This window comes from Haliotis rufescens, unplaced genomic scaffold (genome assembly GCF_023055435.1).
Source record: "Haliotis rufescens isolate VD_foot unplaced genomic scaffold, xgHalRufe1.0.p SCAF_57, whole genome shotgun sequence".
Taxonomy (NCBI): domain Eukaryota; kingdom Metazoa; phylum Mollusca; class Gastropoda; order Lepetellida; family Haliotidae; genus Haliotis; species Haliotis rufescens.
Window position 1 is genome coordinate 1,112,516 of NW_025964301.1, and position 27,904 is coordinate 1,140,419.

General features: G+C 39.8%; 2 protein-coding genes across 3 annotated transcripts; both read right to left on the bottom strand.

Annotated features, from left to right (window-relative positions):
- Positions 1 to 275: 275 nt before the first annotated feature.
- LOC124137864 lies at positions 276 to 11,556 on the bottom strand. Of its 2 annotated transcripts, none has more exons than XM_048385359.1 (7): positions 11,433 to 11,556; positions 9,943 to 10,186; positions 4,668 to 5,034; positions 3,412 to 3,594; positions 2,685 to 2,980; positions 1,727 to 2,292; positions 276 to 1,355 (listed from the first exon to the last, which is right to left on the bottom strand). In XM_048385359.1, the coding sequence occupies exons 2-7, from the start codon at positions 9,954 to 9,956 to the stop codon at positions 916 to 918; spliced, it is 1,866 nt and encodes a 621-aa protein (XP_048241316.1). In that variant the 5' UTR covers positions 9,957 to 10,186; positions 11,433 to 11,556; the 3' UTR covers positions 276 to 915. The 2 variants fall into 2 exon arrangements, with proteins under 2 accessions (XP_048241316.1, XP_048241315.1); XM_048385358.1 differs by having other exon boundaries at positions 11,429 to 11,556.
- Positions 11,557 to 15,568: 4,012 nt separating this feature from the next.
- LOC124137884 lies at positions 15,569 to 22,872 on the bottom strand. The gene is made up of 6 exons (XM_046504361.2): positions 22,769 to 22,872; positions 22,172 to 22,544; positions 20,441 to 20,620; positions 19,014 to 19,303; positions 17,609 to 18,141; positions 15,569 to 16,735 (listed from the first exon to the last, which is right to left on the bottom strand). Exons 1-6 carry the CDS (start codon positions 22,804 to 22,806, stop codon positions 16,149 to 16,151), a joined length of 2,001 nt encoding a protein of 666 aa, XP_046360317.2. The 5' UTR covers positions 22,807 to 22,872; the 3' UTR covers positions 15,569 to 16,148.
- Positions 22,873 to 27,904: the final 5,032 nt, after the last annotated feature.

The following is a 27,904-nucleotide window of genomic DNA, read 5'->3' on the forward strand; positions in this document are numbered from 1 at the left end:
CTGATTTCAGCTTGTTTATTCTTTCTGCGAGGTGCTGGTAAGGTGCTTGTACATGCATGTGTGCACCCGTACCAACACTTCTTCACATAGCAGGTGCGGTGAAATGGGGTTTAACTTCGCGTTCAAGAATTTTGCAATGATATAGCGACGTGCATGCACGTGTGTGGCTGCTTGTACTAGTCCGGACTGATGCCGATTTAAAGCGCTAGCCCACTGAGATACCATGCAGCAGTTTAACATGAATACCCCACTCAGACACAGTATACTGACTCCGAACCGGCCAGTACTTGTTTTAGCCCCTTAATGCCGAGCGTCAGGCAGGGTAACAACAAGTACCATTTGGTAACGTCTTTTGGTATGACGCTCTCCGGGCGGACGCTCTAACACTAGAACACGGAGTTGATCTCTTAACAGAAATAATATAGAAGATGGAAGTAAGAAACACTACTACTACTACTATCTACTACTACTACTTATACTACTACTACTACTACTACTACTACTACTACTACTACTACTACTACTACACAAGTCCTACCAATGCTACTGGGGGTACGGACCGTGCCGCAATTCGCTTGCAGAGTTGCGTCCCTTGGGCACGCCAGAAACCTATCATTGTGGGTTCGATTATGTTTCTAGGTTTGTCATCACCATACCCGAACTACTACTACTACTACTACTACTACTACTACTACTACTACTACTACTACTACAACTACTACTACTACTACTACTTCTACTACTGCTACTACAAAGGTCGTTCGATCATACCAATACATGACAGTCTGAAATATGCAGAGTGCGTCCCGTCGCAAATAAGTGCGTTTACAAATCATGTTTAAAAATTTCTGTATCTTCACTCTTCAAAGTCTCGGACGAGCCTACTGCTGTGCCGACGGAGCTAACAGGTTGACTCTAAGCAGAAGACAAAGAACTGCTGTCGCCCGATGTCTCATTGCTTGAAAAAAAAGGTCCAAAACTAAAGCTTGGTTCTGGACCAAATGGGGGAATTGAGGACGGAGATCCACAATCTAGGTCACTTCTTCGTATTGGACGCGAATGTTGTCGTGCTGAATTGAGAACGCCAACAATGTCGTTTCGCTTGAGTTCAGCAAATGCAGCTATGAGGTCGTTTATCAGTTCATCTGGATTCCGGAGTTTATTTCTCCTTCTCCATTCAGTAAGAAGCTCCAAGCCAGGGTTGGATTTCATTCTCTCTGCTTTATCAAATATGGAGGTAATAGCATCAATCGAAAAGTTGAGTTCAAGACCCACACTTCTCCATTCTGAATGTGGTAATATGTCCCCAAACGCTGCAAGACTTTTGTCGGTTAGAATTGGATGCATCTCCGCGCCTACAAACATGGACATTGATTTAATGTGCATAAAGTGTGCATTGCAAGATCAATGTAGTAATTCAGTGGTGAAACGACTTTATACTGCCAGGAAAACGAATACGATTGAAAATTGGATGTGCCCTAAAAATTACAAACGTCACCAACGTTACTAGGCTGAAAACAGTCCCCGAAACATCAAACTGAGGTCCAAAACACAAATATGATACTCTTTTAAATACATCATCATCGAATAACTATTTTTATTTTATTTTAGCCACAATAAAACATGAGTGTTTACTTTCCCTTGCCTGGGGCTCTTTAACTTAGTTATTGAATATGTCAAAAGAAATTTACTTTGAGCAGACATTAAGGAGAACATATGATACTACCTGGAGAATGTCCTGGGGTACCATGGAAGGTTAGAGATGTTGCTCCAGAAGGCTCGCAGGAATAGGACCTACTCATTTGTCGGGGTTTCACAGAGGATGATTTCCTAGCAACGCTTCTTTTTGATTCCAATGGAAAGTATACTTTGTGATCGTCATGACCCCAGAAGTATCGAACGTTTCCATTTTTTCCTTTGGAAGTAAAGTGAATAATAACTTTGTTGGTTCTTGCCATTCGGTTGAAATAAAAAGCATTCGTTGTAAATGATTTGTCATGACGCTTAATGCCTCCACCCAGATGAACTTTAATCTTGGTTTTATCTTTGAGTTCGATGTCCCTTGATCTGCTGTGCTTGACTTCCGTCATGCCATCGGTTCTGTGAAGTTCGACAGCTCGGCCCACCTTGGTGAATTCAACGCAGTCAACTAGAAGGTAGTTGACACCCCGGTGTTGATCATAGTCAATGAAGGTGAGGAGGACACACAGATTCAGCTTCCCGATGGCGTGTTTGGCCGCTATGGATATCTCTTCAATCGGAATGTTTCTCTGTACAGCGACACAGGCATACCTAAGGCAAATGAAATACAAATCTTCATGATAATTTAGTCGTAAATACGTAAAGACAACTTTAACATATGATAAATTTTCGATTAGTGTGAAACATCTCAACATGAGTACGACATCCCTATTTGATAAAGTAAAGCTTAGGGTTGACAAAAACAACAATATCTTTCAATAAATATGAACCCGTGACGATCCGGGTTAGAATTTGATTTCAGCATCCCGTGTTTGTCGTAAGAGGCAACTAACGGGATCGGATGGTGAGCTTGGTTGATGCATGTCATTTGCGGAGATCGATGCTCAAAAACTAAATTGTCTGGGCCAGAACGCCGTCATATGGCTTGAGTATTGTTGAGTGCGGCGTTTAACTACGAACAAAGAAACGGGATTTCAGAGTACCTGCTGAATGAGGTGACCGGGGCTATGTAGGTATTGGCACCTCCTGTAACAGCATTTACAACTGTCACATCCTCCCCAACATCTTCACCCTCATCCTCATCATTGTTCCAGTGTAGAAACATAACATCGCAATCCCCCTTCTCAAACTCAGCATCCACAGGAAGGCGTATCTTAGCATCTGCGCGGAGCTCCACTGATGGGCTGACTGTGAGAATGTTAGTGAACCCAACAATGCAGCGGAACTCTTCATTCTTCTTCTTATATTCTTCAAACCGTTGTTGGTCGATGATGTCCGTCTGAACAAAAGTGTTAGTTACATCATTAACACTATCAAATTCTTTGAGAGGCTTGATAGCGGTGTAAGAACCTGGACAGAAACGTCGATCCTATTTGCAATAAAGAAGTTGTTCATCACTGTATCTTATCCTTACTTATTAATACCATTAAGTACAATGCACCATACACTCTGTGGAACCTTTATATACCCGCTTAACCAAATATCACTATGTAAATTTTCATTTTGAGAATTTACGTTTTTTTGTGATCCCTGCTATTGATATTATCTGATTTATCAATATAAAGTACAACTTTTCAATGAAGTATCTTTCATTAAGTATTGCGTCAATATTGTGGACTCAATTTTCGTGGTTAAATTTGCTTATCGTCTTAACAGTCAGGTTTGTTAATGTAACGTTATGATGGAATGTTTGATCCAAAATACACTTGCCACAATTATCAGCATGGTTTCTTCTTCAACAGCATGTTCAGGAAAGTCAATGGCAATTCTCTCGTCCTTCTCAGAGACAAACTTGTGACCTTTCGGCCCCACTGTGGCATATTCCGGTTTTAACTCCGCCGTCACACAAAACACGTCCATCTCTGTCAGTTTGCCATATACACAGCCGCCTTCCTGCAAGTGCGAATACCATAATATATAATGTGTAGAAACACTTCTTTCCCTGATCACTGATATATCAAAGATTATACTGTCATCATGTTCAACCGATAAGAACTAGATAAGCATGTCTAAAAGTTGGGGCGTCTTCACTTCTTCATTTGCGACAGTTCAGCAAATGTATCCGTAGTAATTCACATGAAAACATATAATACCACATTTATACATGGGGTCATGGGTGGCCCAGTCGTCTAAGGCGCCGCAATTCGCTGTGCAGAGTTGCGTCCCTTTGGCATGCCAGAAACCTATGATTGTGGGTTCGAATCCCGGTTCGCCCTGATTATGTTCCTAGGTTTGTCAGCACCATACCCATGCTCGTGGGTTTCACCGAAGTGGTAAACGTCTGAGACCTGCATCACTTCGGACTTTCCTCCAACATTAAGCTGACACGCCGTGACATAACTGAAATACTGTTAAAAGCGGCGTTAAAATATATCTCACTCACATTCATATATTACCCATGAGGGTGAACAAAAGTATCACTGAGGAAATACTGTTGTTTCAAGCTTATTGTTTATTGTTTTAATTAATAGCTACGTGTTGCCACATCAATATTAAGTCTCTTTTAATGTCCATTTGGAGATGACGTCATTCATTGTTTATAACGTCAGTTTTTATGTGTCATTCCAACAATAGGTTGGCATGGCCTTTGTCTCTTTATGTGATCTTAAACTGACATTTGTCTACATTATAGTACGGTAAAAAAAGACAATTGGTAACAGGGTACAGCATCGGGTATTATCGCATTTTGGAATGATAGGTTATCTGTTCGCCATGAATAAAAGTCCCACGTTGAAAAGCATACAGCTATTCCGAAATTTATTGTAACATTTAAATTATAGTGAGCTCGCAATGCTTGTATTTGTCAAAGCGAATCCAATATTTTTCTTGAAAGATTTATTGAGACAAGCGTCTGTGTTTTGAGCAACCTGTTCAATGGTTTTAGCCAAGCTTTGAAGAAGGACTTCACACATCGGAATACAATACATGTTTCAGGGCTATAGAATTGCAAACCGGGGCATACAAACCTTGTATTCTGCCGGTTCCAGGTGCCATTGTCCGCCAACCTTCATACAGTACGTAAACGTGTATAACACCTGGGGTGGAATGGATCGTTCTGGCATCTCCAGGGGAACAATCAGCTCCCCATCTGGAGGCAGAGTCTGGAGACTCTGGACAACCCTGTACACATCGGACACCAACAGCTGATCCTGGTGGAGTCCCAGCTGATCCAAGCACTCGTCGCGTTCCGCGGAGTGGAGAACCTTCACGTCAACGTTAGGGTCCTTTCTTTGTGTTGGGAGACCGAGGATAGTTTTCAAGCGTTCTTTGAACTGAGAGAACAAACCTTGCTTTTCCTCGGTCTTATCAATCAGGTCTAATTTCGTCACATCTCTGAAAAATAAAGAGAATGCAAGACAGTAGTCAGTGTGCTCATGGTTGATTTTTGTGTGCATGGTTGATCTTTGTTGATAGTGACATGTGTGTTCATAGTTGATATTTGTTGATAGAGATATTTTGTGCTCATGGTTGATATTTGTGTTAATGGTTGATATTTGTTAAGAGTGATATTTGTGTTCATGGTTGACATTTGTGTTCATGGTTGATATTTGTGCTCATGATTGATATTTGTTAATCGTGATATTTGTGTTCATGGTTGATATTTGTTGTTTTTTGTTTGTTTTTCGTTATATTTGTGTTCATGGTTGACATTTGTGTTCATGGTTGATATTTTATATTACTGATATTTGTGCTCATGGTTGATATCTGATAATAGTGATATTTGTGCTCATGGTTAATATTTGATACTAGTGATATTTCTGTTCATGGTTCATATTTGTTCTTAGTGATATTTGTGCTCATGGTTGATATTTGTTCTTAGTGGTATTTGTGCTCATGGTTGATATTTGTGCTCATGATTGATATTTGTTAATCGTGATATTTGTGTTCATGGTTGATCTTTGTTGTTGTTTTGCGATATTTGTGTTCATGGTTCATATTTGTTAATAGTGAATTTGTGTTCATGGTTGATATTTGTGTTCATGGTTGATATTTGATAATAGTGATATTTGTGCTCATGATTGATATTTGATAATAGTTATATTTGTGTTCATGGTTGATATTTGTTGTTAGTGATATTTGTGTTCATGGTTGATATTTGATAATAGTGATATTTGTGTTCATGGTTGATATTTGTTGTTAGTGATATTTGTGTTCATGGTTGATATTTGTTGTTAGTGATAATTGTGTTCATGGTTGATATTTGATAATAGTGATATTTGTGTTCATGGTTGATATTTGTTGTTAGTGATAATTGTGTTCATGGTTGATATTTGTTGTTAGTGATATTTGTGTTCATGGTTGATATTTGTTGTTAGTGATATTTGTGTTCATGGTTGATATTTGATAATAGTGATATTTGTGTTCATGGTTGATATTTGCTGTTAGTGATAATTGTGTTCATGGTTGATATTTGTTGTTAGTGATATTTGTGTTCATGGTTGATAGTTGTTGTTAGTGATATTTGTGCTCATGATTGATATTTGTTAATCGTGATATTTGTGTTCATGGTTGATATTTGTTAATCGTGAATTTGTGTTCATGGTTGATATTTGATAATAGTGATATTTGTGCTCATGGTTGATATTTGATAATAGTGATATTTGTGGTCATGGTTCATATTTGTTAATAGTGATATTTGTGCTCATGGTTGATATTTGTTCTTAGTAATTTTTATGCTCATGGTTGATATTTGATAATAGTGATATTCGTGGTCATGGTTGATATTTGTTAATAGTGATATTTGTGCTCATGGTTGATATTTGTTCTTAGTGATATTTGTGTTCATGGTTGATATTTGATAATAGTGATATTTGTGCTCATGGTTCATATTTGATTATAGTGATATTTGTGCTCATGGTTGATATTTGTTCTTAGTGATATTTGTGGTCATGGTGGATATTTGTTCTTAGTGATATTTGTGGTCATGGTTGATATTTGTTAATAGTGATATTTGTGCTCATGGTTGATATTTGTTAATAGTGATATTTGTGCTCATGGTTGATATTTGTTCTTAGTGATATTTGTGCTCATGGTTGACATTTGTTGTTAGTGATATTTGTGCTCATGATTGATATTTGTTAATGGTGATATTTGTGCTCATGGTTGATATTTGTTAATAGTGATATTTGTGCTCATGGTTGATATTTGTTCTTTGTGATATTTGTGCTCATGGTTGACATTTGTTCTTAGTGATATTTGTGCTCATGGTTGATATTTGTTGTTAGTGATATTTGTGTTCATGGTTGATATTTGTTGTTAGTGATATTTGTGCTCATGATTGATATTTGTTAATCGTGATATTTGTGTTCATGGTTGATATTTGTGTTGTTTTTTTAGGGGTTTCCTATTTGATAATTATGTTCATGGTTGATACTTGTTAATAGTGATATTTGTGTTCATGGTTGATGTTTGTGTTCATGGTTGATATTTGTTAATCGTGAATTTGTGTTCATGGTTGATATTTGATAAAAGTGATATTTGTGCTCATGGTTGATATTTGATAATAGTGATATTTGTGTTCATGGTTGATATTTGTTAATGGTGATATTTGTGCTCATTGTTGATATTTGTTCTTAGTGATATTTATGCTCATGGTTGATATTTGTTCTTAGTGATATTTGTGCTCATGGTTGATATTTGTTCTTAGTGATATTTGTGCTCATGGTTGATATTTGTTGTTAGTGATATTTGTGTTCATGGTTGATATTTGTTGTTAGTGATATTTGTGTTCATGGTTCATATTTGTGTTCATGGTTGATATTTGTTAATCGTGAATTTGTGTTCATGGTTGATATTTGATAATAGTGATATTTGTGTTCATGGTTGATATTTGTGTTCATGGTTGATATTTGTTAATCTTGAATTTGTGTTCATGGTTGATATTTGATAATAGTGATATTTGTGCTCATGGTTGATATTTGATAATAGTGATATTTGTGTTCATGGTTGATATTTGTTAATAGTGATATTTGTGTTCATGGTTGATGTTTGTGTTCATGGTTGATATTTGTTAATCGTGAATTTGTGTTCATGGTTGATATTTGATAAAAGTGATATTTGTGCTCATGGTTGATATTTGATAATAGTGATATTTGTGTTCATGGTTGATATTTGTTAATGGTCATATTTGTGCTCATTGTTGATATTTGTTCTTAGTGATATTTATGCTCATGGTTGATATTTGTTCTTAGTGATATTTGTGCTCATGGTTGATATTTGTTCTTAGTGATATTTGTGCTCATGGTTGATATTTGTTGTTAGTGATATTTGTGTTCATGGTTGATATTTGTTGTTAGTGATATTTGTGTTCATGGTTCATATTTGTGTTCATGGTTGATATTTGTTAATCGTGAATTTGTGTTCATGGTTGATATTTGATAATAGTGATATTTGTGTTCATGGTTGATATTTGTGTTCATGGTTGATATTTGTTAATCTTGAATTTGTGTTCATGGTTGATATTTGATAATAGTGATATTTGTGCTCATGGTTGATATTTGATAATAGTGATATTTGTGTTCATGGTTGATATTTGTTAATAGTGATATTTGTGCTCATGGTTGATATTTGTTCTTAGTGATATTTGTGTTCATGGTTGATATTTGATAATAGTGATATTTGTGTTCATGGTTGATATTTGTGTTCATGGTTCATATTTGTTAATCGTGAATTTGTGTTCATGGTTGATATTTGTTCTTAGTGATATTTATGCTCATGGTTGATATTTGTTCTTAGTGATATTTGTGCTCATGGTTGATCTTTGTTCTTAGTGATATTTGTGTTCATGGTTGATATTTGTTGGTAGTGATATTTGTGTTCATGGTTCATATTTGTGTTCATGGTTGATATTTGTTAATCGTGAATTTGTGTTCATGGTTGATATTTGATAATAGTGATATTTGTGCTCATGGTTGATATTTGTTAATAGTGATATTTGTGCTCATGGTTGATATTTGTTCTTAGTGATATTTATGCTCATGGTTGATATTTGTTCTTATTGATATTTGTGCTCATGGTTGATATTTGTTTTTAGTGATATTTGTGCTCATGGTTGATATTTGTTGTTAGTGATATTTGTGTTCATGATTGATATTTGTTGTTAGTGATATTTGTGTTCATGGTTGATATTTGTTAATCGTGATATTTGTGCTCATGATTGATATTTGTTAATCGTGAATTTGTGTTCATGGTTGATATTTGATAATAGTGATATTTGTGCTCATGGTTGATATTTGATAATAGTGATATTTGTGGTCATGGTTGATATTTGTTTTGTTTTTTTAGGGGTTTCTTATTTGATAATTATGTTCATGGTTGATATTTGTTAATAGTGATTTTTGTGTTCATGGTTGATATTTGTTGTTAGTGATATTTGTGCTCATGGTTGATATTTGTTCTTAGTGATATTTGTGGTCATGGTTGATATTTGTTAATAGTGATATTTGTGCTCATGGTTGATATTTGTTCTTAGTGATATTTGTGCTCATGGTTGATATTTGTTCTTAGTGATATTTGTGCTCATGGTTGATATTTGTTCTTAGTGATATTTGTGCTCATGGTTGATATTTGATATTTAACTAAACCTGGTTCTTTACTGAGATTACTCAAGAAAATCAACAATTCCTTTGTGTTTTTGAAAATCCAAATGGTATTTATTCAACGCCAGATTATCTGCCGAAACAGATTCCATTGGTCGTAAAAGGCAAAATAGTGAACATGATTTGAATGGATCAATGAAAATCAGTGAAATAAAGGAAGTCCTTACCATATTTATTATTATACAGGGATGTGCACATTTGCAGGACCTAGCTATATACCTCTTTACGTACGGATGTGTATGGAGTACATAAGAGGAATGGACATGTCTTCGGGTTTTAGAGTCAAGTCAAAAGTCAAAAGTTAATAGTACAATAGTACAAGTAATGCGCAGTTTTAGCAGATTTCTCACTGGCCTTATATGTGGCATTATTTGATATGTCAGTGATACCAGTTTTCTTTACCAAACAATTAATGTAGTGATGTTTACATATTAGATGGATGTAGTCCAATTTTGTTTTCTCTTTTTCAGTTGTGCACTCTGAAAAACATTCAACAAGTTCATCAATCTTCTTTCTTGGCCCATCTTTTGGTATATGCTTCGACCGTATCTATAAGGATGTTAAAGTTCTAAATTGGTAGCAGGTTCTTCACGATATGTTGGGCCATAATCAGTTAACTGACAAAGGTGGGCATATTACTTACTCTTCATTTGACATGGTAGGGGCTTCTGGAACAGGCTGGATGTTCTGGAACCAGGCTAGATCTTCTGGAACCAGGCTAGATCTTCTGGAACCAGGCTGGATCTTCTAGAACCAGGCTAGATCTTCTGGAATCAGGCTAGATCTTCTAGAATCAGGCAAGATCTTCTAGAATCAGGCTAGATCTTCTGGAATCAGGCTGGATCTCCTGGAATCAGGCTGGGTCTTCTTCGGGCACAAGCGAGATTCTGTCAAAGAGACCAAAGATAAATATTTTGTCAACATAACAAGCACGTTATCAGTGTGATAATAATGATGTCAACACGATATGCAAATTATCATCAGGATAATGCATTAACGTCTGTCACCTGTCATGAGCTTTGAGGAAAAGACCTGTGGTTGAGTGAGTGAGTGAGTTAGTGAGTGAGTGAGTTGGGATTAACGCTGCTTTTAACAGTATTCCAGTCATATCACGGCGTGTCAGCTTAATGTGGAAGGCAAGCCCGAAGTGACGGTTACCTCTTCGGTGAAACTCACGAGCTCGGGGGTGGTACTGACAAACCTAGAATCATAATCGGGGCGAACTGGGATTCGAACCCAGAATCATAGGTTTCTGGCGTGCCTAAGGGACGCAACTTTGCACATCGAATCGCGGCGCCTTAGACGACTGGGCCACCCGTGCCCCCTTGTGGTTGAGTGAGTGGTTGAGTGGTTGAGTGCGTGCGTGCTGTGTGAGTGAGTGAGTGAGTGAGTGAGTGAGTGAGTGAGCATTTTTTCAGCTATATCATGCCAGATTCCGGTCAAGCCATACTCTGAATACATGAGCAACGAACCATCTCATAAGTATGATGACACACAATCAGCCAAGTCACCAAACTCAAGCACAAGTGTCAAGCGAACGCTTTAACCACTCAGCTGACAAGAACAACCCCTTCATTAATGTAGGCCTCGGCGACGACTTGGGTGTCAAATCAACTGTTTGAAATGTTCATTGTCATTTGAAACCTCTAACACCAATAAGAATCGAGTATTATCATGGTAGAATTCCTATTCCTATTTCTGACAAAAGAATAAATAAACCAATAAGTCTATAGGTCAATAAGTCAATGAAAAACGGAGCCATAAATCCGAGAGGCAATACTCACGATGCACCGTAAACGTTAATGAACAGGGCCCCGTTGCACAAAGTAATCATAGCACTGAGGTGATCGTAACTCCCATACTTTAACATAGGCTTACGACAGTCGTAGCTTTAAGATCGTTTTGTGCAACGGGGCCAAGGCGCACTATCCTATCGATACTGTACAGCATAAAACAGCAGCGAAACTTACCATCGGTGTCCTCAAAGCACCTGCTCGAGTATAAAACTATGACGAAATAATCCTCACGTAACGGATTGTCACAATCAACATGTATCTGATGCAAGTCCATTATAAATGCAGTCAATATACAGCAAATATAGGTATCATCATTTCACAGCAATTACTTACTTACGAGGCTTGAAGATAAGGAAGAAATGTTGAAATCCTCAAGCGACCAATTGTTACGTATGTTCCAAATGTCTTATACAGCTCTCCCTTATTTCGAACCCATGCTAACATACATTACCCAGTTGTTATACAGCCTATTTTAAAGACCAAGATAACATATTTGATCAGTGGTTACTTCAGTAGGTTGAGTTGTACGTCCTCTTTCGTTACTGGGTGATTAACAAGTGGTATTGTCAGAAAACCCCAATGCGTGATAGGTTGTGTGTGTAAATTACTTTTTGATACTGGGATTTGAGGTCTTACGCCATTGTGTCTCTTGTCAACTTGTTACGCTGATTTACCCAGTGTGTCATTTAACTTCTCTAGCTGACACATTGTGTCCCGTAAAAGCAAGTATCCTTTAACACTAAATGTATCTGTACAAATAACAGGGCTGGTATCGGACTCCCCGTATCTTCCCAATGGAAACGTGTCGTGTCTGGTAAGCTCTTTTGTATCTTGCCACAAATTGATATCTGGAAAATTGGCTCTATATCCAAATGACGTCCTTTTGAATGTCGTCATAATCTCATGACGTCATGTTGTCATAACTGCACTCACGTTGTACTACTTATTCAAATGAAAACAAGAATGTGTTTCTTTTATTTAGGAGATGTACATCATGTGTGATACGATTTGCGGCTCTTTATTGAGTATTTGAGTATAATAAGTTAATAACGCCGTCTTTCCCATATGGAATTTCCGGATATACGTGTATACATGATGCATTTACATAGAAATATAATGTCTCATAAATGACATACACGTTTCATTCGGAAATTGCAATTCTAGATCTAGATATATGTAAATTCCATGTAAAATCACCTGCTGTCTGATGAACAGGTAGAAAAGGGCCGCACAAAGAGAACTAATCAGGCCCTTGACCATGGATGTAAACTAAATAAAATAGACGTGTATTGACCTACTGTCTTGTAGGGCTTAAATTGAATAGATGAGCATTTTGAAGATTTATGCAGGGCAAAAGAAAGTATACACCCATGCTTGTTTGTGGCTAAAATTGAAACAAACAAGTAATGGTTATTCGATGGTGATGTTTTTTGGTATCATAGTTATAACATACTGGTATTTTATGAATTTATTTAAATTAATATTAAATCAAATTAACTTTTAATTAAATTGTCCCGGGATTTATGTTTTTATGCTTCAAACTGTTGAAAACGAAAACAAATTGCTTGCCATAAAAATGCATTGTTGCAAGAGGCTTTTTGAAAAATGAAAATATTTAGGCTTATAGTTTTAATGTAAAAACAATATTTATTTATTATCATCTGTAGATGACAAAAATATCTAGTCTCTGCACCTAAAGTGATTCTGCTCTGTGTTTACGTTTTGGACATGTTATATTCACACATTTTCTCTCATTATAGGACACACAGACATATCGTAATTTTGGAGGTAACTCATTCAAAAATATTCGTTGGTAATAAATATAATACAGAACCCGTTCCCAGTTCGTATTAAGCTTATATCAAACGTAAAGTAAGGCTAGCGTTACGTATCATAATAACAGCATGTTAAAAGAGCATTCCATTTCATATCAAGTACGCGTCCCTCGTGGAATAATGCTTACCTGATCCAAGGTGAGGTGAAATTTGATTTAACGTCGCGTCCAAGATTATTGCACTTATATAGCGACGTGCATGCACGTGTATGTGTGTGTGTGGCTGCTTGTACTAGTCCAGACTGATGCCGATTTATAGTGCTAGCTCACTGAGATACCATGCCGCAGTTTAACATGAATACCCCACTCAGACACAGTATACTGGCTCCGAGCCGACCAGTCCTTGTTTTAGCCCCTTAATGCCGAGCGCCAGACAGGGTAACAACAAGTACAATCTTTTAACGTCTTTTTGTATGACGCGGCCCGGGATCGAACCCTGGACCTTCCGCTCTCCGGGCGGACGCTCTACCACAAGACCACGGAGGCGGTCACCTGATCCAAGAATGTATGCTGATGATGACAGAGTAAAGTAGCTGTTATTGCTGATAGTATATTTATTTAGATATAACAAAGTGAGCTGCAGTGTCGAATAGGGCTGCAACAGTTCACCAATACTTCGATTCGGTTCGATGCTCGATTATTTCCATTCGATTCGATTATTTTCGATTCGATTCATTAGTCTAATAATAAACAATGGTTCATGTATAATATGCATAAATAAGTAACAAAACATGTATTTACTTTAACCTTTTTTTTGAACAGTGCAACACTGTGCACCAACAGGACAAACTCTTCACCTCAGACTGTGAGGTCAATCAGGTCATCAGGGATGATCATGTTTTTGGATAAAAACACAAGCATGTCCACATTGTCACTACTGAGGGAAGCCCTCTGAGCAGTCACAACATCCCCGGCTGTTGAAAAGGCCCTCTCACTAGCCACACTTGTGGCAGGTGTGCCAAGGCACTGTTTGGCATATTTTGACAACAAGGGATACTTTCCCTCTCTCACCCTCCACCAACTCAGTGGGTCAGACTCTAGGCTGGGCACCTCATGAACCGAATCGAAATCTGGACATTGTAGATCGAAGATCGAATCGACACGACAAATACCGGTTCTCGGTGCACCGAACCGAACCGTTGCAACCCTAGTGTCGAAGCGTATTTTCGTTCACGGAATGAAGATTACACACAATTGATATTTACAGCCGTATTTTATTTGCCGGGCTAGCTGAGAGACGGTTCAGGCAATACTATGTCACCGTTAAGGAGGGATTCGCGAGTGCAGCTGCTATAGCTCTCGACCCAGTTCACAACATACTGTCGCTCGTGATCATGACAAGCATGCGTGATAGTATCTATGTGTGTGTAACATACCCTTCCACAGCACGCAAGGTGTTCATATATTCCTGAGGTTAATTACGATCTGTGATATGTTGTAAAACACATCTTCATTTGGCGGTCTGGCAGCCCAGTGGAGGAAGCGTTCGTTTTTCCCGCCGAAGGCCCGGGTTCGAGTCCCCACATGAGGGGTATATGTGAAACCCAAGAATGGTGTCTCCCGCCGTCATATTGGTGAAACGTTGCTAAATGCGTAAAACACAACGCATTCACTCTTGTTCATATATTAAAACGAAAACATTTTGAGCAGATCATGTACATGAAATAATGTATAAATCATGTATGCATGTAGCCAAGGAAAACGTTGTCGTGAATAGCTGAAAAAAGAAGAAGAAAAACACGCCACATTTCCATAATCATGAGAAAACTGAGCTAAAAGCCGAGTCCATTGTACGATTCCGACTATATCATGAGTATGTGTTGACGAAACACAATCCAATAGCGAAAAGGTAGTCACAAACACATGCAAAGGCAAGTCAAATTTTACATAAGTAACACGGGAACATTTGTTACAAGTTAATACAGGGAATTGTATCGGACATTTGGGTTTACTGATGCGTCAAACTTGGAAATGTCATCCCATGTCCACAATACACCTTTTTGAAAACTTTCCCGAGGCCTCGAATGTTGTAATCTTGATCAAACAATTTTCGCGGAAGGGGTAAGCATGACCTGCTCTACCATTAGCACTAACCACTGACACACTTTTCATAAAAAAAGTAAGTGTTTGTTTTTTGCCTTACTCCGGACCCAGCAACTTAAATCATTACCAGTTTTCTGATTTACACCGGGTATCAGATAGGTGTCAGTTACTGTAGTTTTATCCCAGGTATAAATATAGGAAGGAAATTATGTACTGCCAGGTCCTGATTAACGTCCGTCAAAAATTAAATTTTTTTGAGACCCAAGTCATCACTATATTTACCGGTTTTCTCTTATGTCCTTACGTGTGAATAAATTACACATGTGCAATAAGTATACATGTGAGTATTTTGGTCATGTCAATGTTGCAAAAACACACCTGAGTAAATTTGCATACAGTGAGTGAGAGAGTGAGTGAGTGAGTGAGTGAGTTGTGTTTAACGCCGCTTTTAACAGTATTCCAGTTATGTCACGGCGTGTCAGCTTAATGTTGGAGGAAAGCCCGAAGAAATGCAGGTCCCAGACGTTTACCTCTTCGGTGAAACTCACGAGCACGGGTATGGTGCTGACAAACCTAGAATCATAATCGGAGAGAACTGGGATTCGAACCCACAATCATAGGTTTCTGGTGTGCCAAAGGGACACAACTCTGCACATCGAATAGCGGCGCCTTAGACGACTGGACCAACGGTGCCCCCTTGCATACAGTGTTGTTGGGCCGGGTGCACAAGTATTTTTAGAGTCTCCTGTTGGTTTACACCTTTGTCTAGCTCTGAACAAAAAAGCTCAAATGTAGGTTGGTGATACCTAAGTTCTCTTTCCATTCGGTGAATGTGCCCACGACTAGTCGATGTAACGAATCAGATGTCCGTCATTTTTCCAGATATTCATCTCCCGTATTAGGCCACATACGAGGCCAAAAACAGAGTGTGTTAGGGAACTTTTTTCTATGTACACAATCATACCATGTTCAGATAATATCATATTCACAGCTTTTTTTCAACAAAACCCAGCCCTTCTTTTTGCATCGACGCATACAAGAGGATACTGTGCAAATCTATAATGGGGATTTATCTCCGAAGAAAGGAAAATGTGTGCTTGACTTTGCCAAGTCCATGACCAACACAGCCTTAAAGTGTTTGCCAGACATACTTGGCAAACTCTAAGGTCCGCACAGTTATTGAAGATCAACTGGAAAGATGAAAGAAGTTGATTTGGACCTAACAACTCCAGTTGAAGCCCTTCTTGATGGTAAATCACAGATGTGGTCCTCAATCTGTGGTCTGGACAAGGGGCCATCTTCAGACACGCCACTATCGAAGGAGTCCTGGGACATCTTTCGTGTGACCTCAAATGTCTGTGAACTACTGGCACCAGTTTCATCTTGACCAACTTCCTCAGCGGTGCTATCGTCAGTACAGACACTGTCCTCTCTGGGTTGATATCGACCATCAAAATCAGATCGTCGTATCTCTCTGTTCTCTCTTCGGACATTCGTGACAACTTCGGCGATGTCGACCCTTCCAACCTCCTCCAAGGCAGATGTCAATTCATTTAGGAGTTGTTCTTCGGATTTTGTACCATTCTTTTGGAACCAATCTTTCAGGATTAGAAAACCTGGTGTACATATATTTTTGTGGCCATCTAGTAGAGCTAGCATGCCGTCATGGTTTAGACTGAGTTGAAGCCCAATGCCATGCCATTCGCTCATGGGAAGGCTCTTGCCGAGGGCATCCATGCTCTTCTCCGTCAAAACCTTTGATGCTGAAAAAAATGGAACATCAGCGAACTGAGTATCATTAATGGGTACATCAACGTACATGTAAAGGACAGAGACCGTTTTCATCATCATAATAATAATCATAATCATAATTATAATGATAACAAAGCGACAAAACCCTTTCCATATCCAATAGAAATCTCTGCATAAAGCAGAGTCAGTTGTACAAGCCCGACAATATCATAAGCATGTGAGCATATCAAATAGTAATCATACCAGGTTCTTACAAAAAGGTGAGCGTATCCTGCCCCACCTATTTTTTTATTTTGATCCCAGAAAATACATTGTCCCGGGAAGTGCTTCTAAACTAATTTTGCTTCAAACTCTTGAAAAATATTAAGTCAAGATTTAATTAAAAACATATCTGGTTTTTTGCACATGTTGCTGAAAACAATCTTGTCTCCGATACGAAATCCGAGCCATACCCCAAACCATTAACCCCTCACAGAATATCACATGGTTGGTCCCTTATCTCCTAGTTCGATCACAGGTACTTGCTGTGCACAGAATAATACATGTCCTTTAAAACGTATAAATGTGATGTCAACTCTTTGTTTGAAACGACCCGTGAAGACCCGGGGTAGAATAGGTCTTCAGCAGCCCATGCTTGTCGTAAAAGGCGACTATGCTTGTCGTAAGAGGCGACTAACGGGATCGGGTGGTCAGGCTCGCTGACTTGGTTGATGCATGTCATCGGTCCAAATTGCGTGGATCGATGCTCATGATATTAATTACTGGATTGTCTGGTCCACACTCGATTATTTACAGACCGCCATCATATAGCTGGAATATTGCTGATTTCGGGGTTAAACAACAAACCAACCAACCAACTTTGTTTGACACATGGTAAGCATTACCTCTTCCATGGACAGCCTTGCCTCTTGGTTGCCTGACTGGGGTCCTTCTAACCACAGTAGGATCACTACTACAGAAGCGTTCAAGAGTTTTCTTGTTAACCCGAAAATACACTCTATGATCATAACCACCCCAAGAAAACCGGATGTTCACTCCGCCCATGTCATCGATTTGGAACGGAATAGTCACGTGGTTGTTCTGAGATGTGCAATACTGAAAGACATATATGTTGTTCCGTTTGCTATTAACAACCGAGAGATCGTGATCAATCGAAATCTTTGCTTTGTTCTTGAGTTGAATGTCCCTTGACCGACTGTGCTTGACCTCCACCATTCCCCCAGCCTCGTGAACGCCTACAGCGCCGTCGAGCCGCGTGACATCCACACAGTCCACCAACAGACGGTACAGTTTCTCGTCGGGTTCGTAGTTGATGAAGGTGATGATGTTGCAGATGTCGATGTCCCCCCTCAGACGCAAAGCTGCTTCGCTTATTGCGTCGGTTGATGCTGAACGCGAAACTCGACCTGTAGCGAAGCTGAAAACAAGACGACCATTAATCGAAACAGTTTGGCCAGTGGTAATATGGGATAGCTAGCCATATCCAGTAGAACAAACTAAAGCATCTTTTGAATGACAAATGTAAAGTTAAACCTTAATAGAGCATCTTTAATTTGTCTTGTCACTCTACATATTTATTTATTTATTTATTTATTTATTTATTTATTTATTTATTTATTTATTTATTTATTTATTTATTTATTTATTTATTTATTTATTTATTTATTTATTTATTTATTTATTTATAGGAACTTTAGAAAGTTGATATTGGCAACCCACGCCACAGGTACAATAATGCTGGAAATTAGTGTATTATATGATGTTTCTTTAAAACTATGTCCATAAAACAGTAAAACAGTCAACTCATATCTTCATATAGTCTTTAATACTGTGCTAGACCGCCTCCGTGGTCTAGTGGTAGAGCGTCCGCCCGGAGAAGGGAAGGTCAGGAGGTCGATCCCCGACCGCGTCATACCAAAAGACGTTAAAAGATGGTACTTGTTGTAACCCTGTCTGGCGCTCGGCATTAATTATAAGGGGCTAGAACAAGGACTGGTCGGCTCGGAGTCAGTATACTGTGTCTGAGTGGGGTATTCATGTTAAACTGCGGCATGGTATCTCATTGAGCTAGCACTATAAATAGGCATCAGACTGGACTAGTGCAAGCGCGCACGCACACGCACACGCACACGCACATGCACACGCACACGCACACACACACGTCGCTATATAAGTGCAATAATCTTGGACGCGACGTTAAACTTCATTTCACCTCACCTCACCACCTAATACTGTCCTACCCATACCTGTACGTTCTCTCAAATAAAGGTGAATGAATTGACATCTTACCTGCAAAAGTTCATAACGTCAGTCGTATAGCAACGGTTGTCCACAGATATACAGTCCTCAATAACGTCGACAACTGTGTCGCCGTCCATGTTGGAATGATAATGAAGGAAAACCACTTTGCTGTCGTCTGTGTCGTCAGGCTCGTCTATGTCGAGAGGCAAAGATAGTTGGGCAGGAAGCTGCAGCTGGGTGCTGACTGTCACAGTTAAGATGTTTGTTGCTCCGATGATGCAGTCTCCGAGCTGGCGTGCTTTGTACTCCTGTAGCCTCTTTTGGTCAAATAACTCTGCCTGGAGATATAAGGCATAATAACAGGCATTTGTCATTTATGTCAATAATGGTTATTAATAATCAAACAATTCTAGGTATCCGTGGGAACGTCCAATTGATATTGGTTGGGGTTGGAACTGGAATTTAACATCGAGATTAGAAATTCGTTCAGCTACAGCAATAATACCAGATATGTTTTTAATATAAAACATCGTCACGCCGAAGACCCGGGTTCGATTCCCGACATAGGTACAATGTGTGAAGCCCATTTCTGGTGTCCCCCGCCGTGATATTGCTGGAATATTGCTAAAAGCGGCGTAAAACCATACTCACTCACTCATTAATATAAAACAATGCTTTTTTGTACGGAAGCCTGTTTGGACACTTGTTTCCTTATTTTCTTCCCGGAATCGCGAGATCTTTGTTGAAATTAAAATCTTAAATTTTCAACTTGTTATCTTGTAATTTCAAGATCGTTATCTTGAATTTCAGCACAGCATCTTGAAATTTCAAGAGAAAACTTGAATGGCCCGAAAAGGCTTCCTTAATTTTGTGGCAGGCAATTTCTTTTTTTTCAACAGACTGAAGCATAGTAATATTGTTCAAGCATTTCTGGGACAAATTATTTATTTCAATAAAATTCCAATGTCATGTACATGTGCATGCGTTAATTTCAATTGGTATCACTCATGATTCTTTTTAAAAAAGGATATTCGAGCGGTGAGGTAGCCAAATGTTTAAAGCATTCGCAGGGGCGATCGGGTAGCCTAGTGGTTAAAGCGTTCGCTCGTCAGGCCGAAGACCGGGTTCGATTCCCGACATGGGTACATTGTGTGAAGCCAATTTCTGGTGTCCCCCGCCTGTGATATTGCTGGAATATTGCTAAAAGCAGAATAAAACTATACTCACTCACTCACTTAAAGCATTCGCTCGTCGAAGACCCAGGTTCCAATCCCCGACATGGGTACAATGGATCAAGCCCACTTGTGGTGTCCCCCGCCATAATATTTCTGGCATATTTAAAAGTGATGTAAAACTCAATCACTCGCTCAAAAAACATTCACACGTTAACTCAAACAACCTAACATAAGTTAGTTACATTCAACGTCGATTTTCAAAGGATATTTTTATATACGGTGGCTGAAATAAATAGATACCTGGAAATGAAATTCAGTGTTCTCTTTTACAGCATTTTCTTGGAACACCAGTTGAATTCGTTCATCTTTTTGGGATACAAATGTACTCCCGAAAGGCGAAACTGTGTGTACTTCCACAATCACTTCAGCCACAGCACAGAATATGTCCATTGGCTCCAAACGACCGCGTATCACACCATCCTGAAATAAAGAGTGTTATGTTTCACGAGAGTCACTCTTAATACATGTTCTACAAGTCTTGCAGTCCCTAAATTCTTCTATTTGGTCAGTTTGAGGTTTAAAGCTGCGGTCGGGTAGCCTAGTGGTTAAAGTGTTCGCTCGTCACGCCGAAGACCCGGGTTCGATTCCCGACATGGGTACAATGTGTGAAGCCCATTTCTGGTGTCCCCCGCCTGTGATATTGCTGGAATATTGCTAAAAGCGGCGTAAAACCATATTCACTCACTCACTCAGTTTGAGGTTTAAGATCACACCATAATACACAAAGAAATAAATTCGAAATAATCAGAATATATGTAACTATTTGAAAGTCGGAACTGTACAGGGCACTCTGCTGTTTGTAGATATTTCTGATAAAAATGGATAGGGTTGTGCCGCTTTTATACAAATTGGTCGGTATAAAAGCAAAGTAGATAAAACGTTGGCTCTTCAGACCAAAAATCTTTGCTCAAATCCACACATGGATATAACGTTCGATGACCATTCTTGCTGACTAGCACTATGATGGGACTAGAAACTTTCTAAAAGCAACACTTAGTCATACTCATTCACTCACAACCCCACATACACCCTATCTAACAAATGTAACTGATTTCATGAGAAGTCGTCAAGAGGACCATTTTCACCACACTCCAGCCTAAACCCAAACCGACCAGACCAGAATACGGCCACATCAGAATCACCCTACACTACATTGGCAAGACTGTTCCTCAGATTTACTTAAGCACCAAGCAGGCATCAAACAAGCAACATCCCCCCCCCCCCCCCCCCCCCCCTCCCCCTTCCCTGGTGGTGGGTTCGATCCCCGGCCGCGTCATACCAAAAGACGTTAACACATGGTACTTGTTGTTACCCTGTCTGGCGCTCGGCATTAAGGGGCTAAAACAAGGACGGGTCGGCACGGGGCCAGTATACTGTGTCTGAGTGGGGTATTCATGTTAAACTGCGGCATGGTATCTCATTGAGCTAGCACTATAAATCGGCATCAGTCTTGACTAGTACAAGCACGCACGCACGCACGCACACACACATACACACACAGTCGCCACCACCAAAGGAAATGAGCCATCTATAAGATTGTCACTGTGGTGTCTTTGCGGAAATCAGATTGGTGGACTCTCCCGCCCAGAAGATACCCGCTTCAAAGAACATGAGACTTACAATAGCCAAAGCAGACAGCAAATCAGCCCTCTCAGACCACCAGCAAAAAATTTATCGCCATCAAATTCAGTTTGACCATGTCCAAACCCCCGCAACCAAGCAACCAATGTTGTTAGTATTAATCTGTTGCTAATCACAACATATCATGAACATATCCTTCTCGTCACTTGGTTGTGGTCACTCCAGCTTGATGACGGCGTAAGAATGAAAATCGAAACGTCGCTATATGCAATAAACCAGAAGTTGTTATGAATAAAGCTGTACGTTTTGTTACTTTCTCATAAACTTCTAGAATGCCAACCAACAAGTTATTGAAATTAAATGTTATATCATTGCATGTATTCTTACTACCTTGCAACACGCTGGTATTGCCTGCCATTTGGTTCGACTCTTGATCCAAAAGAAGAAGTTGTAGTGATCTGGTTCGGAAATGTCTGTCACTAAGGGGACGATCAAGGCTCCCTCTGGGTCCAGCTCCTTTGTAATCCTGGTGATCCTGAACAGGCTGGAGGCAACATGTTGATCACACTTCAGCGACATTTCGTCTGTAAAATGGACCCTTTTCTCTTCATCGTGAATCACTTCAACGTCAATATCCGGACTTTGTATCCCTAAGGACAAGCCAAATACTTTCCTGACGTCGTCTACCATTTCATGAAGAAAACTCTTCCTCCTAGGTGGCGCTACGCTCTCTGTCATGTCAATCGTGTGAATTCTGCTCCCCCTGTAATGAGATACAAAAAGCATTACGAACCATCTCATTTTGTGTGTGGGTGGTGGGTGCTAGCGGTAGGGCAGGACATGCTTACCCTTTTTTCAATCACCTGATATCATCACTGATTTTCAGTGATCCATTTATATAATATTTACCGCTATATTGCCTTTTACTTCCAATATTTTATATTCTTAAACGAAAAGTATAAAATCAAAGAAAAAGCAAATACTTACTGTGCAGTTTCACGAAGGGGCATTTTTGACTTCGACATTGGTATAGATTTTACAACTGCTTAACGCTGCTCTTCACAGCAATATATGAGACATTATGTTGTAACGGCCTCTTTGTGCAATGCAGGACCAACCACACGCCACGTAAGTTAAACCTATTCGGAACTATCTGCCATGTCAATCTACATATCTGCGCATATCACCACCTAACGGTTGGCATACACTGCAGCGGTGGGGGTAATGAGTATGACATACACATCTACAACCAGATGTATGTTGATAAGTGCTCCAAAGCTTTAAAGGCTTTGATAGGTAAGAAGTATTAATGAACTGAGTTTCCGATTCAGCTGAAATAGCCATTAGGTGTGTTTGTTTGTTGGTTTGTTGTTTAATGCCACACTCAGCAATATTCAAGCAATATGACGGCGGTCTGTTCATAATCGAGTCTGGACCAGACAATCCAGTGAAGATCCGGGCGACTATGCTTGTCGTAAGAGGCGACTAACGGGATCGAGTGGTCAGGCTCGCAGACTTGGCTGATGCATGTCATCGTATCCCAATTGCGTGGATCGATGCTCATGATATCAATCACAGGACTGTCTGGTCCAGACTTGATTATTTACAGACCGACGTCATATAGCTGGAATATTACTGAGTGCGGCGTTAAACAACAAACAAACAAACAAAACAAACAGCCGTGGCGATGCAAGGACATAGACCTATTTGGCGTAAAAGGATCACAGCCGTGACAATTATGTGACGACCAACGAAAACCAGCGATGACATCAGGTGCAGCGAAAAGGATAAGCAAGACTCGCCGAACCCACACCCACACAATTTGCATAAAAAATTTGTTGCCTGGTGCCACACAGCAGTCCTCCTGCCAATTGACGGCGGCTTGTACAGAAAAGTAATATATTATTACAATTTAAGTTCACTCAACACTGATTCCGAGTACTGAGTCTTTAAGAAGGTGATTCCCCTAAAAAGTCCACGGACCCATACTGAGAAACATGCCTCGAACTTAACAGTAACTTGAGACTCCAACTGCACAGAGGGGAGATAAGGCTGTTTGTCTAACGCAAGGAGAAGAATCTTAGATTCTGTGATTGTATACCCATTATATTTAACACATGATCCAGGTTTGCGGTCATTGAATCGTTAAAATGATGGACACACATGTGAATAGATGTGTTGATAAGCCATGACATAATTACATACAGTAGACTACGGTTAAAACGAACACGCTTATAACGAACTGACGGATATTACGAACTTACTTTTTGGTCGCGACTATTTGCTGTAGTTATGCTGTATATATGCTTATAACGAACTACGGTTATATCGAAAATACAATTAGTAGTCCCTTTGAGTTCGTTATAACCGTAGTTTACTGTACTTGCTGTCATGCGTATTCTCATGTAACGTTGCGTATTCTCGTGTAACCTCGTTGGAGATTCATCAGCGTTAATCAGTAGATACTAGTATATATCCCTTCTAATGTAATGCCAAATTATCGTTGTATTTAAAACACATTTTATGTGCAGTGCATCCCCAAAAAAGCGACGAAAACATTTCCATAATCATAAGAAATCTCTACTAAAACCAGAGTACATTGTACGATTCCTACTATATCGTAATTCATAAGCAGGTGTTTATAGATCATTATCAAATAGTGAGTGAGTGAGTGAGTGAGTATGGTTTTACGCCGCTTTTAGCAATATTCCAGCAACATCACGGCGGGGGACACCAGAAATGGGCTTCAAACATTGTACCCAAGTCGGGAATCGAACCCGGGTCTTCAGCGTGACTAGCGAACGCTTTAACCACTAGGCTACCCGACCGCCCCTATCAAATAGTGATAACACCAGGTGTTGATGCATTCATATTTGAATCCATATTTTGCAATGCATATTTACAAGTCACGTTATTTATATATTCAAGTCATGATATATGATATACGACCGCTGTTACATGTCTAAGAACACGAGTTTGAACTGTATTTTCTTGACAAGAGAGTTCTCTTAGATGTTTGAAACACTGCCAGAGATGGCAAAAACAGGACCCTTTTGACGCAAGTGTGAAATTTTAGCGACACAACCCTTCCATAATCAAAGGAAATCTCTGCTAAAAGCAGGGTCGATTGTATGATTCCGACTGTAACATGAGCATGCGTTTATAACCGCTATTTAATAGTGATGACACCAGGTGTTTAAGCTAAGCCAAACTAATTTAAAGTAGACGAATACCATGCAGATGTTCTATTTGAAAGTAAAATACCCATTGGATAGTTGCAGACAAGCTAACTACAAAACATCAATAATAAAATTTCCAATCGGCGGCTGAAAGTGTCATCTTCAGTGCACAGTTGTGAATGCAGGGATTTAAGTTTGACCTTAAGCTACAGAGTCGGCTCTGTCCGTTTCATCATTTTCATATGACCGAAGTCTGATACTAAACTAAAGGGCGGAGCAGGAGAAGAAGAAAAGTGATCCAAATCTCGTCTTGGTATTGGACGGAAAGGAAGTAGAGCTGTATGAATTATTTCTACAATGTCATTACGCTTGAGCTCAGAATTAGCAGCTTTCAGGTCACGAATAATCTTTTCACTATCTTAAGCTTTATCCCCCGCTTCCCTTCACTCAAGGGGGCGGTCGGGTAGCCTAGTGGTTAAAGCGTTCGCTCATCACGCCGAAGACCCGGGTTCGATTCCCGACATGGGTACAATGTGTGAAGCCCATTTCTGGTGTCCCCCGCCTTGATATTGCTGGAATATTGCTAAAAGCGGCGTAAAACCAAACTCACTCACTCACTCACTCCATTGACTCAAAAGTTCGAAGGCACGGTTGGATTATATTTGCTCAACTTTGGCAAAGATAGTTGTGATGGCATCACTGCGACATCTAAGTTCTATACCAATGCGTCGCATATGTTCCTCCAAGACGCTGTCTCCCTGGGCTGCAAGATTTTTTTCTGACAAACAAAACTCTGAATGCAGTCCATTGTGTCTTTGTGTTTTGTTTATATTCCAGCGACCAGAACGTTGCGTCGATTTTGTACAGAAAAAGAGCAAGAAAACAATTCCATAATCTTAAGAAAAAAGCAGAGACGATTGTACAATTCTGACCATATAATGGACATGCGTCCATGACTCACCATCAAAATAGTAGTGAGTGAGTGAGTGAGTGAATGAGTTTGGTTTTACGCTGCTTTTAGCCATATTCCAGCAATATCACGGCGGGGGACACCAGAAATGGGCTTCACATATTGTACCTATGTCGGGATTGGAACCCGGGTCTTCGGCGTGACGAGCGAACGCTTTAACCACTAGGCTACCCGACCGCCACCTATCAAATAGTAATGATACCAGGTGTTCGCGAAGAAGGTAAGCATATCCTGTCCTCTTGTTTTGTCCAATCAACAATTCCAAAAGAATACGAAAGGACGCGAACAGCATAAGTATTTGTGGCTTCGCTTTATTGCGAGCGTTCAGCTCTGAACTCCAGAATTTCTTAAATCTACATTTGTATTCTGCCCGATGTTTTTCTTTGCACGTGATAGTCAATACCTCCTCCCAAAAGTGAACTGAACCGTCCTCTCTCTTCTTCCTTACGACGTTTCAGATGGATGAAGAATGTTGCATTTGTCGAGCCCAAAGGACATGCCAGTATCATTAGATATGTACTCCACAATGACAGTTTGTAGTGCGGCATAACGTTCTAGGTCATCCATGTAAAGGAGGCGAGTAAGATGTGATGGGGGTCTGTGCTGAGGGGGTCCAGGACACAACAACCTTCCTTTTTGCTGAGCATGAAGCTTAAAGGATTCAGTGACAAACAGAAAAGCGAAGGACCAAAAGAATCGCCCTGAAATATTCCTCTTCTAAATTAAATAGAAATGGGTTCCGAAGTCACCACCTGCCCCTGCGAATACATCTCAATTTGAGTTGACCAGCAATTCATTAAAGACTTGAGTAAAGCCAGTAGTTGCTGGGGGAGGTCCATGCAGTCCAGTGACTTCAGAATCCATTTTTGAGGGGTCAGAATCCCACTCTTTTTTGTAGTCTATCCAAAACATTGAGAGGTTACGCTGGTAAGTTTTAGCCTCTTTAAGGATACATTCTTTTAACTAAGAGTTGATCCTTGCAACCCAACGATCCCATTGTGGCTCCTTCTGCCCCATGTAAATATTATCATTGGAAGCGCAGTTAAATGACACAAGATCTGTAAAACGCACTGTAAATATGTTGTATTGTGTATTTAGACAAGGAATGTTGTTTGTTTGTTTGTCTTTTAACGCCGCACTCAGCAATATTCCAGCTTTATGACGGCGGTCTGTAAAAAATCAAGTCTGGTCCAGACAATCCAGTGATTGACATCAAGAGCATCGATCTCCGCATTTGGGATACGATGACATGCATCAGCGAGCCTGACCACCCAATCCCGTCCTACGACTAGCAGTCGCCTTTAACAGCAAGCATGGGTTGCTGAAGACCTACATGTACCATTTATCTTACAACTCTAATATGATCCGATTGTGGGGTTCTAAGAAACAAATTATTGCATTCGTACCGCTCATACACCATTCATCTTACAACTCGTTTTACCCGACAAACGCTCGTCTAGTAATCTCTGTATCAGTAAAGTCACAGTGTTCATTGTTCTGTGTTATGATTTGTTCCCTCGGCCTTATAAGTTTTATTTACACAAAATATATTTCATCAATTATATTCTGTTGAAGGCCAACTCATTCTCCAAGGGCCTTTAGCACATGACGTTCGGAAGCGCGACGTGGTTGTTTGTGTCGGGGTAGAAAACATCGACTTCTACCCTATCATGCATGCAGTGTTCGCAGTCGGGGCAGTGTTTTGCAACTTGAGTAGATTACAAGGTTGCACAATCGCGCACTGTAACCATCCGATCCTAGTGTGCGCCCCACTGCCACCAGACCCGTGAAGATTCCGGGGTAGAATAGGTCTTCAGCAACTCATGCTTGCCGTAAAAGGCGACTATGCTTGTAGTAAAAGGTGACTAACGGAATCGGGTGGTCAGGCTCCCTGACTTGGTTGATGCACGGTCATCAATCCCAATTGCGTGGATCGATGATCAAGATGTCAATCACTGGATTGTCTGGTACAGA

Excerpts from the sequence above, each read along its gene's own strand:
- LOC124137864 (XM_048385359.1), bottom strand. Across the intron at positions 2,981-3,411 it reads AAACCATGCTGATAATTGTG|ACGGACATCATCGACCAACA; the intron begins GCAAGTGTATTT and ends ACTTTTGTTCAG. Across the intron at positions 1,356-1,726 it reads TACCCCAGGACATTCTCCAG|GCGCGGAGATGCATCCAATT; the intron begins GTAGTATCATAT and ends CCATGTTTGTAG.
- LOC124137884 (XM_046504361.2), bottom strand. The coding sequence starts at position 22,806 with ATGTCGAAGTCAAAAATGCCCCTTCGTGAAACTGCACA. Across the intron at positions 22,545-22,768 it reads CCCCTTCGTGAAACTGCACA|GGGGAGCAGAATTCACACGA; the intron begins GTAAGTATTTGC and ends ATCTCATTACAG. Across the intron at positions 16,736-17,608 it reads CAAGGCTGTCCATGGAAGAG|CATCAAAGGTTTTGACGGAG; the intron begins GTAATGCTTACC and ends CATTTTTTTCAG.